This window comes from Oncorhynchus keta, chromosome 14 (genome assembly GCF_023373465.1).
Source record: "Oncorhynchus keta strain PuntledgeMale-10-30-2019 chromosome 14, Oket_V2, whole genome shotgun sequence".
In the NCBI taxonomy this organism is placed as follows: Eukaryota; Metazoa; Chordata; class Actinopteri; order Salmoniformes; family Salmonidae; genus Oncorhynchus; species Oncorhynchus keta.
This window is the reverse complement of record NC_068434.1, coordinates 44,843,709-44,862,171: the sequence shown is the minus strand read 5'-3', so window position 1 is coordinate 44,862,171 and position 18,463 is coordinate 44,843,709. Positions and strand designations below refer to the sequence as shown.

The following is an 18,463-nucleotide window of genomic DNA, read 5'->3' as shown; positions in this document are numbered from 1 at the left end:
GATTTGACAGTAGATGAGTGTGCGAAGTAGAAATACCTGGGTGGAAAGGAGCAAAATAAATAAATGAATAAATGCAGTAGGGGAAGAGGGAGTTGTTTGGGCTATTTATAGAGGGGCTATGTACAGGTGCAGTTACCTGTGAGCTGCATATATATAGCAATCACGTAACAATAATACATTTCCGAACATACACTCATTAATTCCACACCTGAATACTTACTGACTGAAGACATTTCAGATTTTTACATTTTATTAATTTCTTAAAATCTCTAAAAACATAATTCTATTTTGACATTATGGGGTATTGTGTGTGTGTGTGTGTGTGTGTGTGTGTGTGTGTGTGTGTGTGTGTGTGTGTGTGTGTGTGTAGGCTGGTGATGAAAAAAAACATCTAAATGTAATCATTTTTAATTTCAGTCTAACACAACAAAATATGGAGAAAGTCGAAGGGTGTGAATACTTTCAGAAAGCACTGTTTATGGTTGAACGACAAGCTGACCTTTAATGTTCATGTGGATAATCTTGTGAGGAAGCAAAAACTACTAAAGCTAAAGCTACTCAGTCCCCAGGGCCTTTTCTGAGGTAAGACTGCCTTCTCCTATTGTGCACCAGAGGCATGGAATAGTCTACAATCTATGCTTCACCTAGATGTATTAGTGCCCCTCAGTGCGTTTAAAACTCTGATGCAAGACTGTTCAGGAGGAGTGTAAATGTTTCCTCTAGGCTGGATTCGTGTTGTTGTGCTGATTGTGTGTTGTTTTACATTTTGTAATGTTGTATTGATTGCTGCTGCCTTTCAGGTCTCCCTTGTAAACGAGACCGTCTCTCAATGGGCTTTTCCTGGTTAAATAAAGGTTAAATAAAGACAAATATATATATATATATAATATGTCTCCATATCCAATGCTGCAACACAGTCATGCTGTCCCCTTCTGGCCTGTGTGTGTGTGTGTGTGGGATGTGTTTACATTGAAAGTCAACTGTTTTTTTTTGTTTCAATAGAGTGAGTGATCAGGGAAGTGCAACTATAGTGTTCCTTCAAATAAAATAAATTAGTGCAACACATTTGGCAGAAAATTGCTTCATTTTCATCAGATGACAACAGAAGTGCAACACTATTTGGCTGGCAGCCACTCAAGTAAATGAGCGTACAATGAAAAGCAAGGTCTTTTTGGCAAAAAATTAAGCATGGCCATCCTATTTATGTTTAGGACTATCATAGGACGAATGAAGCCAGCTACATTTCCTAATGTTTTGCTGGAAGTTAATCTAGCATTTTACCCGAGAAAAATAGGCTGGCTAAAAATTACAGTACGAAGCATTTTAGTTCTACGTTTACAAAATGCAGCAAGATTATTATTTATTTTTCCTGTGTGAAATCAGAATTCTGTGTTTTAACACAACCCTTGTGATCTAAGTGGCTGAGTTAATAAGGTGATGGGACATCGTGTTGTGTTAGCTTTCTGCTGTGTTTGAGAAGTCAAAGCCCTTTGGATTAGTTATTTGTACAGCTGCCACTGCTATCTTGATTTCCTATTTTTTTTTCTCCTCTCTGTTCTCGTCAGTCTGCTCCTCCCCCCCTCTTAGCAGAGTATGGCAGGCCTGTTGTCCTAGTGACAACAGACTCCACACAGACACAGCTTGTAGACATGCTGCTGGAGAGCCAGTACTGTTCTTCCTTCAGACAAGCATGCCTCAAAACTTTGTTCATTTGCACAATGTCTCTTGTTCATATTCGCTTGTAAATGTCTAAGCGCACCAACAATGACATTGATGTGTAACTTTATGAGCTGGATTTACTTTTTTATTTGTATTTTATTTTCATTCGCTCGTTAGCATATTTCATTGAAATGTTCTATTACTTGTGCAAATTCTGTTAGCATTCTCTTATTAATAAACACCCCAATGGACTTTTTAACATTTTTGGCTCCCCCTTGTGTACTAAACTGTTAATACTGTAAATCCCGGGGTGAGGGAAGGACGGTATGACTATATGAAACTTTGGATACCGCCCAAACCTAGTACTGTTCCGTTTTAGTGGTTTAACGGGCAAGTCTGGATCTCAACCGATCTAGTTAGGATGCAACCTAAATGGAACTCGGATCTTTTATAGGTCATTCTGCCACTACAGCACTATATAAGGATTAGGGTGCCATTTGGGATGCATCCTTAGTGTGTATAGCTGAATTGTTTGCTGGTGTTTGTTAATCCGTGTGGGTATTTGTATGGTGAAAAGCAGATCCAGAGAATTATGGAAGAAGGCATTTGGAATCAAGCCGTTCATTATCTGCCATCCGTACTGGGCGGAAGTATACAGACGTAAGAAGGTTAAAAAAGAGAGAGAAATGCGGGACAGTGGAGACTGATAGGAGAGCGAGAGAGAGACCAATAGAGAGACCAATACTAAGAGAGACTGATCCAGCCAGGGCAGTTGCTAAAAGGCATCTGCTGCTTTCTCTGCTGACCTTCTTGTGTGGACGCTCAGACAGGCAGTGGTTTGGTACGGGCAAGGACAATCGTGTGTGCACGCGTCTGCCTCAACCTTGCTGTTGGCATTTCCCCCTGCCTGTGCTGCTCGGCCCTCTGGGTAATGGCTGATGGTAGTGGATGGATAAGACTGCACTGTGTTGTAGTAAAGGCCACCACATGTGGCATACCTGTGTTCAGAGGGAGGGATAGGAATGATGCTGCAGAGTGATTAGACAGATCGGCGTGTTTTTAAAGGGCACCGCATATGGCCCACCTGCACCCGTCACCTGCCAGCCCGCTCTTACTACTCACTGGGAGGGGTGAGGGAGGGAGAAAGCAAGACCCATTTTCTCCTCTCCATTGAATCGAATACATTCCAGATCTGTGTCTGTTTCTACAGCTAGTTTACGACGCGTTAGCAGAGTGCCAAAAGGCCTTTGAGAGAAGCAGTTGGTTTTCATCAGACTGTGGGAGTCAGTGCTCACATGATGTGCCTGCCTGCATGGGTTCACGTCAGGATTTGTGCTTCTATAAAGGACTCTAGTGCCAACTCTGTTCTCCAGGGCCAGTGTTCTGATGTTCCGGTAGTTTACAATGCATTAGGCGTGTGATAATCGGCCTTGGAGCCTGTGGCGGGTCTGGTACTCTGAATCTGGCTGCTGTGGTTGTGAGCCATGAAGAGCAGGCCAGACCCTCCCCCTGACCCCCCCCTCACCTAAACACTCACACACAGCCCTTCTCCTCTCTTTCTCCCTGATCTCTGGGCCAGCGGAAAGGAAATTTAACAGAGTTAAAGGTACTACATAGGGACATTTAAAGATGCACACGGATGAGTATGGATTAATGAGCATTGAATTGAGCATTTAAGCGATATTCTGACCTGGAGACATAGGTGTGTAGAATCCATGTCTACGAGAGATAATTCGCTTTGTCTGTTTTATGCCAATGCTTGTCTTGACACCAGCCTGAACGACAGAAAAATATTGTTCATGCATTTTTTATTTATTGTGTTCTACTTGGTATTCTGCTGTAAAGCTCTTTGACACTGTCTGCCTTCATAAATGTTTATGATTTAAGGTGAGTCGGTGTGTGATCGATGACCTGTCTCCACAGTGACACACAGTTTAAATATGAGTAGGTGCATCTGACAATGACTGTATCGAGTGTGAAATCACATTAACATAAGTATTCAGACCTTTTACTCAGTACTTTGTTGAAGGACCTTTTTGGCAGCAAGTCTTCTTGAGTATGATGCTACAAGCTTGGCACACCTGTATTTGCGGAGTTTCTCCCATTATTCTCTGCAGATTCTCTCAAGCTCTGTCAGGTTGGATGGGGAGTGTCGCTGCACAGCTATTTTCAGGTCTCTCCAGAGATGTTCTATCAAGTTCAAGACCAGGCACTGGTTGGGCCCCTCAGGGACATTCAGAGACTTGCAAATAAATTCATAAAAAATCCTACAATGTGATTTTCTGGATTTTTTTTTTCTCATTTTGTCTGTCATAGTTGAAGTGTACCTATGATGAAAATTACAGGCCGCTCATCTTTTTAAGTGAGAGAACTTGCACAATTGGTGGCTGACTAAATACCCCCCCCACTGTATATATGTATGTGTGTGTATTTATATTACTGTCAAAACACTACACGGCTCTAGAATTTTCAGATGTTGTTGTTCAGTGAAAATGAATTTGCCTTTATCTTTATGTGCTCTAATATTTTATGTAAGCCTAATTCAATTGCTGCTAATTCACCAGTTCCCTGTTAAAAACAGATCAGTGACATGTTAAGTGTCTTTCAGCCTACATAATGAGTGGGGGTGGTTTTAAGGGATGGGTGCTTTGCTACAGTACCTGCTCGATCTCTCTCTAGTGTAGCTCTCCCAATCGGCGAACTAGCTATCGTTATGTTACACTATATGAATGTGTATCAACGCCTCACTGTCATCTCCTCCTCTGTTTATCCAGAGGTGTGTTCTGTTCGCTTGAATGCTTGCTACTTCACATTGCGGAATGGTTTATACTGAATGACATGTTTCCCCAAAATGTTCTTGTATGTTTGTTCCCATTTGGTGGGTGTGGCGAGGTGTGGCTTGAAGCAATGCGTGATGTAGTTAAAGGGCATTGGCCATGCTGACAACCCACCACCTGACCCCTCCCCCATTTTTCAACTAGTCGTTCATTACTGCACCGTTTCCTTTCAATTCGACGTTACAGAATGTAAAAACGTACTGAACGCAGCCCTGGCACAAGCTGATTGGTTCTCCCCCTCCCTCTGCTTCCAGGTATAAGCTGATTCGTCGGCGGGTGATCTGGCTCATAGGTCAGTGGATTTCAGTGAAGTTTAAATCCGAGCTACGGCCGCTGCTCTACGAGGTCATCCTTAACCTCATGCAGGACCCAGACCTTGTGGTGAGAGACACACACACACACTAAAGAGTAACGAAAGCCATGATTAGGCTGTTAGACACAGTTAATATAGTGACTACTGGTTCTTTAGTAGCAACAAGTGTTATTCACACACTTTACAAGGCAGGACAAATGGCCAGTTAGTTCTGCCGAGATTCCAGAGCTTGTTAATTGGAAATCTATGTTGTGTGAGCTTCAGGACATTAACTCCATGCTAACATGATGCACTTGTAGTACGCTAATTGCTAAGCTGCTCCTAATAAACTTTGCATCCATGATGGCTTACTTGGCTAATTAGCCTGTAGAAGTGATACTCTATACAGAGTGTCCTAGAGTCAACTCTGCTCTGACATGTCTCCAGCTTCATCTGTAACTGAAACACTGTTTGGAAGTCTTGTTCTAAACAGTCTGCTGAATGATCTTCAGAACCAATATTTCCCCCAAATAGACTTGAGATTGCCTCCATTACCCACAGTGCCCAATCACACACAGATCTCTCACTTGAAGAGAGAGAATTTCAGACAAGCATTTCCATGAAGAGGGTGGGTGGTTGGGGAGTGTTCAATCATAATAATTGTAGAGAGTTGCAAACTGTAGCCGGCTATCCACCCTCTGCTGCTGTGTCGGGCCTGTACTACTCACTTTTACTACTCACATGAAGGACTGTTTCCAGCATGGGATGTGTTGTCTGGTCCACATACAGTACTGACCTTACTCTACGTGAATTAGTTGGACAGCACTCATGCATCACCCTTAAAGTCCCTCTGCTCTGCACTTGGAATGGTTCTCGATTGTATGTATACCTTCTGATCAATACTGCCTCCTTCAATTAGGGACTGCTGGGGCCCTGATTGGCGGTGTTACCGTCAGAGTAATTGATGATAGCCACTCACGGTCTGACTCTGAAAACGTATTAATCAAACCAGCCACTGGTTATCAATAACTCCAGACACCAATAACCTGGTCCCCTGTCCAGTAACGTGAATGTTTTGTAACCAATCACCTCGTCATTCTGAACGGAAGTGGACCACTAATGTATTCAGTTAGGAAACAATTAACAGTATTACACATTATTCCAAAGTAATTATTACTAAATAATGTTAGAAATACTGTCCTGTAATAAGTGTAATATTACTGCCTTTCAAGTGTGCAAGTAAAGTAATTTACATGGTTTGGTAGACCGTGATCAAAAAGTGTATTTGAAATTCTGTAATTTGTTTGTGCATTTAGTATTTAGGGAAATGTTTAGAGGGAAAAAGAGTGAGAGAGATGATAAAAGAGAGAGGGATTTTTGCATGAGAAAGCTCAACACACACACACACTGGACCACACACTGGGCATTTATCAGTGATATTTATGAGGTGAGTCACACCAGTCATAGATATCCATCCCCTGTAGACAGCTCAGCTGGCTGCCAATTCCTCAGTCCTCGTCCTTGCTTTTCAGACCCATCTGATTTCTGCCCTGTTTACCAAAACCTCGACTGAAAATACTTCCTGGTGACATTTCTGATTCCTTCAATTTGCCAAGCCCTGCCTCTACTCAGCGGAAAGAATGTTCCCATAAGCATTAAGGCTGCTTCACGCTGTGGCAGTGGCACTCTTCAGCCCATTGTGGCCCATTTTCTGTCACTCCGTCATCTGAGCTCTGTAGAATAGCAGGGTGAAGCTAGAGAAGGGCTGTAGAACATCTAAAAAAAGAACTGATTTCACTGACGTCTTCAGTGAGCATCGTAGTTATTATCCATGCTGTGGGATGTCTGAGTTGGTATCGCTTACCCACAACAAATGAACGAAATGGAGGTGATTGCCTTGACTGCAGAAAGGGAACACAGACGCACAGGAAATCGATCTTCCCGAGGTGTATAAACTGAACAGAGATGGAGATGTGAGAATCGAGATGTTCTTATTTAAATGTCATTGTCTGCTTCTGCCCGGTAACAGGGTCAATTTGCTGGCCTTTTCATGCCCACCTTTTAGACCAGTGCTTGCCAATCCGAGAATGCAAAAGCTCTACTAGGCCTATTGCTTCTCCCAGCCGGTAGATGTCACAGGAATGAAAGGAAATGCAGTTTATTCTTATCAGTTGAATGGAATCTCACGAAGGGTGGCATTCAGTGTTTCTAAAGCAGCAGAGCAAACGTAGGTATTACTCTCAAGTTATATGCACCAAACGCGTTCATTCTTTTCATTTACTGCCATAGTGTCAAATTGTCGGCCCATATGCCGTCTTGTTAATATAGGTGCCGACTAGTATGAATTCATGAAATGTGCAATGTATGCTCAATATACAGTTCACAGAGACACAAAATATATACACTTGAATGATTGTCAAGGCAGGGTTTCAAAGTGGTGCTTTCACTAAATGGTTTTTGTTGATGACTTTTGGACTGGGCTATTCAACTGCCGGGGCGATACTGTGTCAGAGCTTTTACTGACTGCCCGCCGTACTTGGTTTAACATTAGCAGTGAGATTAAGGCCCTACGCTCTCTCACACACACTCTCTCTCACACACACTCCTGCTCAACTCTTGTCACTTGACAGCAGGTTGTAGTCACTCCACTGTTCCACTCCGGCCACAGACTTGTTTTCCTCTCCTAGGTCTAATCATTTGTTTATGTCGTAGACGTGAGCTTCATCACATTGGCAGTGGTAGATTACACAGAGGAGACAGTCAATAACACTGGACGTCTTACAATTCCCCATGAAAGTGACACGGCAACTTCAGCATTATGTGGGCTGAATGCTGAAACGACACAGAATAAAAAGTCCCGTGACGGTGGTGACTGTCCGTTACTGCTTAGCACTTATTAACCATCACTTATTCACTTGAATAAAATATTTCAGTTGTGTATATTACGTTTTATTTGATGACCTGTTGAATTCCAATTCATCATCTCATCACCATAGCACTGCTGCCTATGCTGTTGACAAAGTCACAATTTGAGTAGTTCTTCAAAGTAAATAAGGCATACTTTTATGACTGCTGAATACCAACTAACAATCACTTACATAATCTATTTTCAGGAAGAGATACACGACATATACAAAAGTATGTGGACACCCCTTCAAATGAGTGGATTTGGCTATTTAAGCAACACCCTTTGCTGGGTGTATAAAATCGAACACACAGCCATGCAATCTCCATTGACAAACATTGGTAGTAGAATGGCCTTAACGAAGAGCTCAGTGACTTTCAACGTGGCACCATCATAGGATGCCACCTTTCCAACAAGTCAGTTCGTCAAATTTCTGCCCTGCTAGAGCTGCCCCGGTCAACTGTAAGTGCTGTTATTGTGAAGTGGAAACATCTAGGAGCAACAACGGCTCAACCGTGAAGTGGTAGGCGTCACAAGCTCACAGAGCGTAGTCCTTAAAAGTCATATTTTCTCAGTTGCAACACTCCCTACCTAGTTCCAAACTGCCTCTGGAAGCAACATCAGCACAATAACTATTTGTCAGGAGCTTCATGAAATTAGTTTCCATGGCCGAGCAGCCGCACATAAGCCTAAGATCACCATGCACATTGCCAAGCTTCGGCTGGAGTGGTGTCAAGCTTGCCGCCATTGGACTCAGGAGCAGTGGAAACACGTTCTCTGGAGTGATGAATCACGCTTCACCATTTGGCAGTCTAACAAATGAATCTGGGGTTTGGCGGATGCCAGGAGAATGCTACCTGCCTGAATGCATAGTGCCAATTGTAAAGTTTGGTGGAGGAGAAATAATGATTTGGGGCTGTTTTTCATGGTTTGGCCTAGGCTCCTTAGTTCCAGTGAAGGAAAATCTTAACGCTACAGCATACAATGACATTCTAGATGATTCTGTGATTCCAAAACAGTTCGGGGAATGCCCTTTGCTGTTTCAGCATGACATTGCCCCCTCACAAAGCGAGGCACATACAGAAATGGTTTGTCAAGATCCGCATGGAAGAACTTTGAGTGTTCTGCACAGAGCCCTTACCTCCACACCATCGAACACTTTTGGGATTAATTGGAACGCCAACTGCGAGCCAGGTATAATCGCCCCAACATCAGTGCCCTACCTCACTAATGCTCTTGTGGCTGAATGGAACCAAGTCCCCACAGCAATGTTCCAACATCTGGTGGAAAGCCTTCCCAGAAGAGTGGAAGCCATTCTAGCAGCAAAGGGGGGACCAACTCAATATTAATGCCCATGATTTTGGAATGAGATGTTCGACGAGCAGGTGTCCAAATACTTTTGGTTATGTAGTGTACCTCCGTAAGCAACTGCTCTCCCTCTCGATCATGCATTCTTCTGTCTCTTCTCGTAGCAGGTATAAAATAAATGCACAGACCGGACAACTTGGAGCAATGGATTATTGTCATTGTAGTTAATTACCATGCTTTATAAAATGTTCTGCGGTGTATAATATTGGCTTTTTGGTAACGACAACTCCCTACACTTCAGACTTGATCTGATTTATCTCTAGAGAAACTGCAATGTGCCCATTGAGCTCACTGAAAAAAATGTGAACGGAATTTAATTGAAGTAATTCAATTCTGTCAATTAGTTGTCTGTCAATTATTTGTTTCAAAACGTGACATTTTGGTTACTTACCTCGCTCATCACAATCCCCAACAACAAAAACCTTAAGTTAATTTCTTAGTCGATCTTCTCAACTGTGAGTACAGCTCCATATTCAGCCCCATCCCAGACATATTTGGCAGAATATCAATGTTTTGTTTTTGTTCTAAAGGTGCGGATCGAGACGGCCACAACTCTGAAACTCAATATCCTTTTCATTTAATCTATTTTTGCTGAAATACAAATGTATTGCTTCTTTCAAAAATCAATATTGTTATGCACCTCTCTTCCTGTCACTGTGAAGTCTCTCTGTGAAGATGAACCTCTTGTAAGACCTGTCAGTTTCTTTTCCTTAATGTGTCATCACCTGTCGACGACTTTGAGTTCCGGACAGAACAGTTCTTACCGGTGAGTGCCTTTTCTAGGGGAGAAATGTTTTTAAAGAATTTTGCTAAAGAATGTTGCTAATCATTCTTCTATTGGCCTTGCTTTTATAAGTTACATTTATTTAGGGTAAATCCATGGTATGCGATAATGGGATGTTAAAATGCTCTCCCTTCCCCCCTCTCTCTCTCTCCCTCGACCTCCCTCTCTCACCCTTTAGTATCTGGAGTCTATTTTCAGCCTGCTATTCCAGCTGTTGCAGCAGGTGACAGAGTGTGACACTAAGATGCAGGTCCTCCATGTGATCTCATGTGTCATTGAGAGGGTTAACATCCAGGTGAGGGGTCAAATCCCAAAGAGCTCATTGCCTAAAATGTGTATTTTTTTTTTTTTACTAAGGTCATGGTATACGTCATGGTAGGATAAACATTAGGATATGCACATCTAATTGATGTGGTAGCTGGGTTTAAAAAAAACGCCACTATATTTAAAGAAATACAGTGGCATCCATTGCCTTTGATTTATTAGGAGACAGCCCTTGCTGTTCAGAACAACCATCATGTAACCGGTATGCAACATTTCTCAGCCTGCTCTCCCTCAGGCTAGAGGAAACAAAGCTACTTTCTAAGAGCAAAAGAAACCAGTCACATCATCACTTTCTCAGACAGTTGCATTCAACTGCAGGGTTCTGCCGTCCTTCCACTGATGATGTGTTTGTCATAAGTCATAACGTGAACTCAGAGTTCAACTGAGCACGACGAAAGCTCTCACTCGCTAGCACTTTTATAATAGTTTTGACCTTCTAGCACTTTTATAATAGTACCATCTGATTGTTTTACTAAATCTACTCTGTGTTTTGTCAGCCTTTGATGACCTTTATTCTTTGACCCCTGTATTTTTCAGTGGGGTACTCTATTTCTCCTCAATGCTCTCTTGACTTCACTTCCTCAGGAATGGCTTCCACTCCAGTCAACTGTCATTATATTTAAATCGCCTGTCTTAACTGCCTGTGAGCGAGAACGCAGTCACATGAATATTCTATTACACCTCACAGGGAATACTTCAATGCAAAAAATAAAGAAATAATGGGGTAGAAAAGGCCTAATGAAACCATGGCTTGGAGATGGGAGATTTTTTTTCTTCTCGCTTTCTCTTCTGCATTTACAAATCACCCTTTAGAATGGCTTGGTTCCCTCTCATCTTCTTTAAAAGGCTGCATTTGAAAGCTGTCTGTCTTTTTGTGATTCTCTTTTTCCCTCTGCTCCTTAAAAATGTGTAACGGTGCAAGACATTCAAACGCGGAGCTCTCACAAAGGGAGGGCGGGAAGAAGGGAGGTGGAGGGAAGTGAGAGAAAGAAGCCTTAGAGGGGAAAGGGACAGGAAGCGTGGAGGAGCTGGAGCAAGTGGAGAAAGAGACAGACTCAGTGCATGAAAATGTTATTTAAAAAAAAAATGGTATAATTAAGTTTTGGCCCATATAATACGTTTTGGCCCATTGCACTTAGGTAGTTGTAAATCAGCGGCCGCAGGTGCTGACATATTTACCAGTTTCGAAGGGGAAAGAGAGCGACTGGTCTCAGTCGACATGCCTCCGACTCAATCCAATAAAGATGTAATTATAAACACCTCCTTTACAGAAAAGCTGCCAGAGAAAGAGAGGGTGTGTGAGGGAGAGAAAGGAGTGTGTGGGCTATGGTAAACTCACTCTGAGCTCTACTGTCGAGTTGCCAGTCTGTTAGAGGAGTGGGGCTTAATTTGATATGTACTCATTTCACTTTTATTGCCAAGCAGCAAATGAGCACATTTCAGGGAACATTAGCAGCCAGTGCAAAGAGTTAGTCCGTTTGTGTTGGGTACTTGGGATGAATACATTGATATGGCTGCTTAGGAGAGAACGTACACAGTTGGAGTCTTTCTTGATATTTTGAAATCGTGTTACCACAAAGAATATCTTGACCTGCTCCCTTCCAACCCTACGATTTTCACCCAGGTGTATTACAAGGAAGGACATTATCCAACAGGTAGAATGGTTAGGTCTGGCTCAGAATACTTCCCACGTTAGACATTGTGTTCGTACAAGACGTACACCCCAACTAGTACAACTGACACCTGGACCTGTACACGCTTCCCAAATGGGACAATAAAGACATTGATTGATTTGATTTGGGCTTCCACATTCATATTGTATGAAGGCCTTTGTGTTTCTATTGGATGGAATGCTCTGGTGTTTGTTGTTGCTGATCGGATTGTGTTTTCTCTTAGATCCGGCCATATGTAGGCTGTCTGGTCCAGTACCTTCCACTGCTTTGGAAACAATCAGAAGAACACAACATGCTGCGCTGTGCCATACTCACCACACTGGTTCACCTTGTACAGGTATGACACATACAGGGCGGCAGGCAGCCTAGTGGTTAGAGCGTTGGACTCTCGCGCGAGATTGAATCCCCGAGCTGACAAGGTAAAAATCTGTTGTTTTGCCCCTGAACAAGGCAGTTAACCCACTGTTGCTAGGCCGTCATTGAAAATAATAATTGGTTAACTGACTTGCCTAGTTAAATAAAGTTTCAATTAAAAAATTAAATAAAAAATACACTCCGTCTTGCCCCTTAGCCCTTCGTTGCCGTTTGTCATTGCTTCTCCCAGTGTGCGTGCACGCGCCTGTATGGGAGGCTTGAGCGAATAACCATATCATAGGGTATTTTGAAATGCAGACACTTTGATTTTCAATACCGTAAAAGCTTGGCTTTTTAGTGTAGGCTCATATTCATTAAAAATCCACCTCTCTAAAAACAAGTCTCTCACCGTTGCCGCCTGCTATAGACCACCCTCTGCCCCCAGCTGTGCTCTGGACACCATATGTGAACTGATTGCCCCCCATCTATCTTCAGAGCTCGTGCTGCTAGGCGACCTAAACTGGAAAAATGCTTAACATCCTACAATCTAAACTTGATGCCCTCAATCTCACACAAATTATCAATGAACCTACCAGGTACCTCCCCAAAGCCTTAAACACGGGCACCCTCATAGATATCATCCTAACCAACTTGCCCTCTAAATACACCTCTGCTGTCTTCAACCAAGATCTCAGCGATCACTGCCTCATTGCCTGCATCCGTAATGGGTCAGCGGTCAAACGACCTCCACTCATCACTGTCAAATGCTCCCTGAAACACTTCAGCGAGCAGGCCTTTCTAATCGACCTGGCCGGGGTATCCTGGAAGGATATTGATCTCATCCCGTCAGTAGAGGATGCCTGGATATTTTTTTTTAAATGCCTTCCTAACCATCTTAAATAAACATGCCCCATTCAATAAATTTAGAACCAGGAACAGATATAGCCCTTGGTTCTCCCCAGACCTGACTGCCCTTAACCAACACAAAAACATCCTATGGCGTTCTGCATTAGCATCGAACAGCCCCTGTGATATGCAGCTGTTCAGGGAAGCTAGAAACCATTATACACAGGCAGTTAGAAAAGCCAAGGCTAGCTTTTTCAAGCAGAAATTTGCTTCCTGCAACACTAACTCTACGGCTGGCCATGCTTTCCACCTGGCTACTCCTACCCCGGTCAACAGCACTGCACCCCACACAGCAACTCGCCCAAGCCTTCCCCATTTCTCCTTCTCCCAAATCCGTTCAGCTGATGTTCTGAAAGAGCTGCAAAATCTGGACCCCTACAAATCAGCCGGGCTAGACAATCTGGACCCTTTCTTTCTAAAATTATCTGCCGAAATTGTTGCCACCCCTATTACTAGCCTGTTCAACCTCTCTTTGGTGACGTCTGAGATTCCCAAAGATTGGAAAGCAGTTGTGGTCATCCCCCTCTTCAAAGGGGGACACACTCTTGACCTAAACTGCTACAGACCTATATCTATCCTACCATGCCTTTCTAAGGTCTTCGAAAGCAAGGTCAACAAACAGATTACTGACCATTTCAAATCTCACCATTCCTTCTCTGCTATGCAATCTGGTTTCAGAGCTGGTCATGGGTGCACCTCAGCCACGCTCAAGGTCCTAAACGATATCTTAAGTCTCTGATCCACCTCTACGCAGACGACACCATTCTGTATACTTCTGGCCCTTCTTTGGACACTGTGTTCACAACCCTCCAGGCAAGCTTCAATGCCATACAACTCTCCTTCCGTGGCCTCCAATTGCTCTTAAATACAAGTAATACTAAATGCATGCTCTTCAACCGATCGCTACCTGCACCTGCCCGCCTGTCCAACATCACTACTCTGGACGGCTCTAACTTAGAATACATGGACAACTACAAATACTTAGGTGTCTGGTTAGACTGTAAACTCTCTTTCCAGACCCATATCAAACATCTCCAATCCAAAGTTAAATCTAGAATCAGCTTCCTATTTCGCAACAAAGCATCCTTCACTCATGCTGCCAAACATACCCTTGTAAAACTGACCATCCTACCAATCCTCGAAATTTGGCGATGTCATTTACAAAATAGCCTCCAATACCCTACTCAACAAATTGGATGCAGTCTGTCACAGTGCAATCCGTTTTGTCACCAAAGCCCCATATACTACCCACCATTGCGACCTGTACGCTCTCGTTGGCTGGCCCTCGCTTCATACTCGTCGCCAAACCCTCTGGATCCATGTCATCTACAAGACCCTGCTAGGTAAAGTCCCCCCTTATCTCAGCTCGCTGGTCACCATAGCATCTCCCACCTGTAGCACACGCTTCTGCATGTATATCTCTCTAGTCACCCCCAAAACCAATTCTTTCTTTGGCCGCCTCTCCTTCCAGTTCTCTGCTGCCAATGACTGGAACGAACTACAAAAATCTCTGAAACTGGAAACACTTATCTCCCTCACTAGCTTTAAGCACCAACTGTCAGAGCAGCTCACAGATTACTGCACCTGTACATAGCCCACCTATAATTTAGCCCAAACAACTACCTACTACTCCCGACTATATTTAATTTATTTATTTATTTTGCTCCTTTGCACCCCATTATTTTTATTTTTACTCTGCACATTATTACATTGCAAATCTACCATTCCAGTGTTTTACTTGCTATATTGTATTTACTTTGCCACCATGGCCTTTTTTGCCTTTACCTCCCTTATCTCACCTCATTTGCTCACATCGTATATAGACTTGTTTATACTGTATTATTGACTGTATGTTTGTTTTACACCATGCGTAACTCTGTCGTTGTATGTGTCGAACTGCTTTGCTTTATCTTGGCCAGGTCACAATTGTAAATGAGAACTTGTTCTCAACTTGCCTACCTGGTTAAATAAAGGTGAAATGAAATAAAAATTAATTATTGCAAATTGGAGTAAAAACTTTTGTGATGTCATCACAGGGCCTGGGAGCGGAGAGTAAGAACCTGTATCTCTTCCTGCTTCCTGTGATCCAGCTGAGTACAGATGTCTCGCAACCACCGCATGTCTACCTGCTAGAGGACGGACTGGAGCTGTGGTACGTACACACACAGAGACAAACAGTTCCACACAGAGACAAACACACACAAACTCAGCCCTGAGAGCAGACTGATACTAACGGTCTCTGTCACTCTTCTAAAGGCAGACGCTTGTCAGGCACTTACAGCACTCACCTTTCTTCCATCCCACCCTCTGTAGCTCTCTCTCTCACTCTCCTCTTAGATATTTCCCTCTTTTTCTTCCCTCTGCTTTCTCTCTCCCATTATGCGCTCTCGCCCCCCCTTACGTGACGTTGATTTTGCCTTTGCTTCCTCCCAGATAAACAGTTGTGACCGAAATACTTATTTACCTCATTTACCGAGTCATTTGTGTTAACAGCTTCTTTTTTTCCCTTTTTTTCCCTGCTGTCTCGCACTCTATTTTGTGTTCTGTCTGTCCTTCACTCTTTTTTTTAGTTCTCCCCTTTCTCTATCTCTGTCCTTCTCTTCCTCGTTCTCTCTTTCCTTCAATCACTCTCTATCACGTTCATACATGCCCTCAGATGGGCGATGACGATAACTTCAAAGTAGGCGTAACACACACTGCCCATTTTCCCGTGCGACCAGAGCTCTGAAAATACCTTTTTTTAAACATTTGTTCAAAATGGTGGTTCTCCTTACAGAGCCATTTTGTAGTAAACGATCCTATTGTGGAAGGCCTGTCTGGCTTGCAAAAGCTTGAACGCTGAGGCCTTAGCGTGGCTCCTCTTTTGTTGTGCCTTTCGATGACGTTGGCCTAGTTACACATGGTTAGCAGTGATAAGAGGGATTACGCGTCCTATCTCTGAGACGGTGTGTCAAACAGGACCGTCTCTGAACAAGCACATTGTCTGCTTTTAAATTGTCATCTCAAAGGGCAGAACGTCTGCAGTGATGTTCTAGACTGAGCTTGAGTTGCTCTCAATAGACTGACTCAATTGACTGTGATGAACCATTGTCATGGTTTTGAGTTTGATTGACTCATTCAGACAGATTCTTCTTTTATGGTTCAGGCACACATTGACGTTTCTCCGCCAGCCATTCTCCGCCAGTTTTTGTCGTGTTGTCTGTTCTGTTCCATTGGTAAAGCATGGTGCTTGCAATGCCAGGGTTGTGGGTTCGATTCCCACTGGTGACCAGTGTGAAAATGTATGCTCTCACTACTCTTTAAGTCGCTCTGGATAAGAGCGTCTGCTTAATCTAGGGCTCTGTTATGGTCTGGTCAGCAGCTTTAAATGCTTCTGTGACGCTAACTCTCGGGTCCTCTTTCTCCATTTCACATCCACCCCCCTCTCTCTCTCCACCCTCCTTTCTCTCCTCCATCCCTTTATCGACCTACAGGTTGGTAACGTTGGAGAATAGTCCGGCAATCACCCCAGAGCTTCTGAGAATCTTCCAGAACATGTCGGCTCTCCTGGGTGAGTTTTACATTATTGATGTTGACGATGCATTTGTGAATGATTGTGGGAGTAGTTCATGACCCTAGGTTGGCAACACAAATTCTATGTGATTTCAATGTGACTTTCTCCATTCTGATGGTTTTATTCTGTTCAAAACAAAATAGCTAATGAATACACTGTACACAATACTAAAACTGAGGCTATTAAGACTATTAACATGGGAAAGACTGTATGAAAATGTGTTTGCTACATGCACATATTACAATACAGCTGTACATAGAGGCAGTGTACAACAATGGTAACAACTAACTATGAACAAAATTCAAACGTCACACCACTCACTTTGTGCACGCACACCATCCCACAAGTCCAGTCCAGATACGAGTCCAGCTGTTGTTGTGCAGGCCAGAGATGAGTTTGCTGCTCTTGTTGTGACTGCTTGAAGGAGACTGAAAGTTGGAAGCAGCCAATCACAGAAATGCCTGTGATTGGCTGACCCCACTGTGTCAAGGCCCCTGGCAACCATGAACTCTAGCAGCCAATCGGTTTGGCTAGGTACAGAGGTGTGAAGGGTCCGTTTACAACCCATAGCCTAGAGGGGAAAGGGAGCCTAATGCTGGAGTTCGAAAGTTGCAAAGTGTGTCCCTGAGAGAGGGCTGTGAGAATGAGATGGTGTGCTAAGAGTCACCGGCAGGGAATTTGTAACAATTCTTCTCTGATTTTAGAAGATACCATTGCACAAACAACATGTTTATCTAGGCCTTCACAAGCACTAGTACCATGCTATACATGCTACACATTATTTAATAATTGCACCGGGGGGGTGGCTCCCTTTCTACGGGCATTCAACCAATTGTGCTATTGTGTGTTTTTTTTTCACGTTAGATGAAAACAAATTTTGTACATGATGTTTCTGCTGCTGTCTCTTATGACCAAAAAAAGCTTCTGGATATCAGGACAGCGATTACTTACTTGGTACTGGACAAAGTTGTTTTTCCTTCAGCAAGTCGGACACAAAGGATTTACTTCAGACACCCGACAAGGCCAGAAGCCCTGTCATTTGCATGAGAACAAGACGGAGATATTAGGGACGTAATCTGCCTCTACCATCAGTCCTATTAGCCAATGAACAATCATTGGATAATCATCAGGACATTAACCTCTTGGATTTAGGGGGCGCTATTTTAATTTTTGGATGAAAAACGTTCCCGTTTTAAACAAGATATTTTGTCACGAAAAGATGCTCGACTATGCATATAATTGACAGCTTTGGAAAGAAGACACTCTGACGTTTCCAAAACTGCAAAGAATATTGTCTGTGAGTGCCACAGAACTGATGTTACAGGTGAAACCCAGATAAAAATCCAACCAAGAAGTGCCGTATTTTTTTAAACCACCTCATGCCAATGACTCCTTATATGGCTGTGAATGAGCTACGAATGAGCGTACGTTTTCCACGTATTCCCCAAGGTGTCTACAGCATTGTGACGTCTTTTTAGGCATTTCCATTGAAGAATGGCTGTAAGGGACCATATATAGCATGTGGTCACATGCGTAAAATACTGAGGTAGCCATTTTTCCAATCGCTTCTTATGAGAAACCAATTGCCTCGACGGATATATTATTGAATATATATGTTAAAAACAACTTGAGGATGGATCCGAAACAACGTTTGCCGTGTTTCTGTCGATATTATGGAGCAAATTTTGAAAAAAGTTTGCCGTTAATAGTTGTAGCATTTTCCGGTCGATTTCTCAGCTATGCATGATGAAGAAACGAGAGCTATTTCGCCTACAAAAATAATATTTTTGGAGAAAAGGAACATTTGC

General features: G+C 43.1%; 1 protein-coding gene across 1 annotated transcript in view; it reads left to right on the top strand.

Annotated features, from left to right (window-relative positions):
* Window positions 1–18,463, top strand: part of ipo11 (importin 11) — a 234,524-nt gene that overhangs the window by 79,512 nt on the left and 136,549 nt on the right. Inside the window, exons 16-22 of the mRNA XM_035786216.2 lie at window positions 4,751–4,877; window positions 9,592–9,625; window positions 9,787–9,827; window positions 10,024–10,140; window positions 12,066–12,179; window positions 15,139–15,254; window positions 16,576–16,652. Coding sequence (XP_035642109.1) covers window positions 4,751–4,877; window positions 9,592–9,625; window positions 9,787–9,827; window positions 10,024–10,140; window positions 12,066–12,179; window positions 15,139–15,254; window positions 16,576–16,652 — 626 coding nt within the window. The remainder of the gene's footprint in view (window positions 1–4,750; window positions 4,878–9,591; window positions 9,626–9,786; window positions 9,828–10,023; window positions 10,141–12,065; window positions 12,180–15,138; window positions 15,255–16,575; window positions 16,653–18,463) is intronic.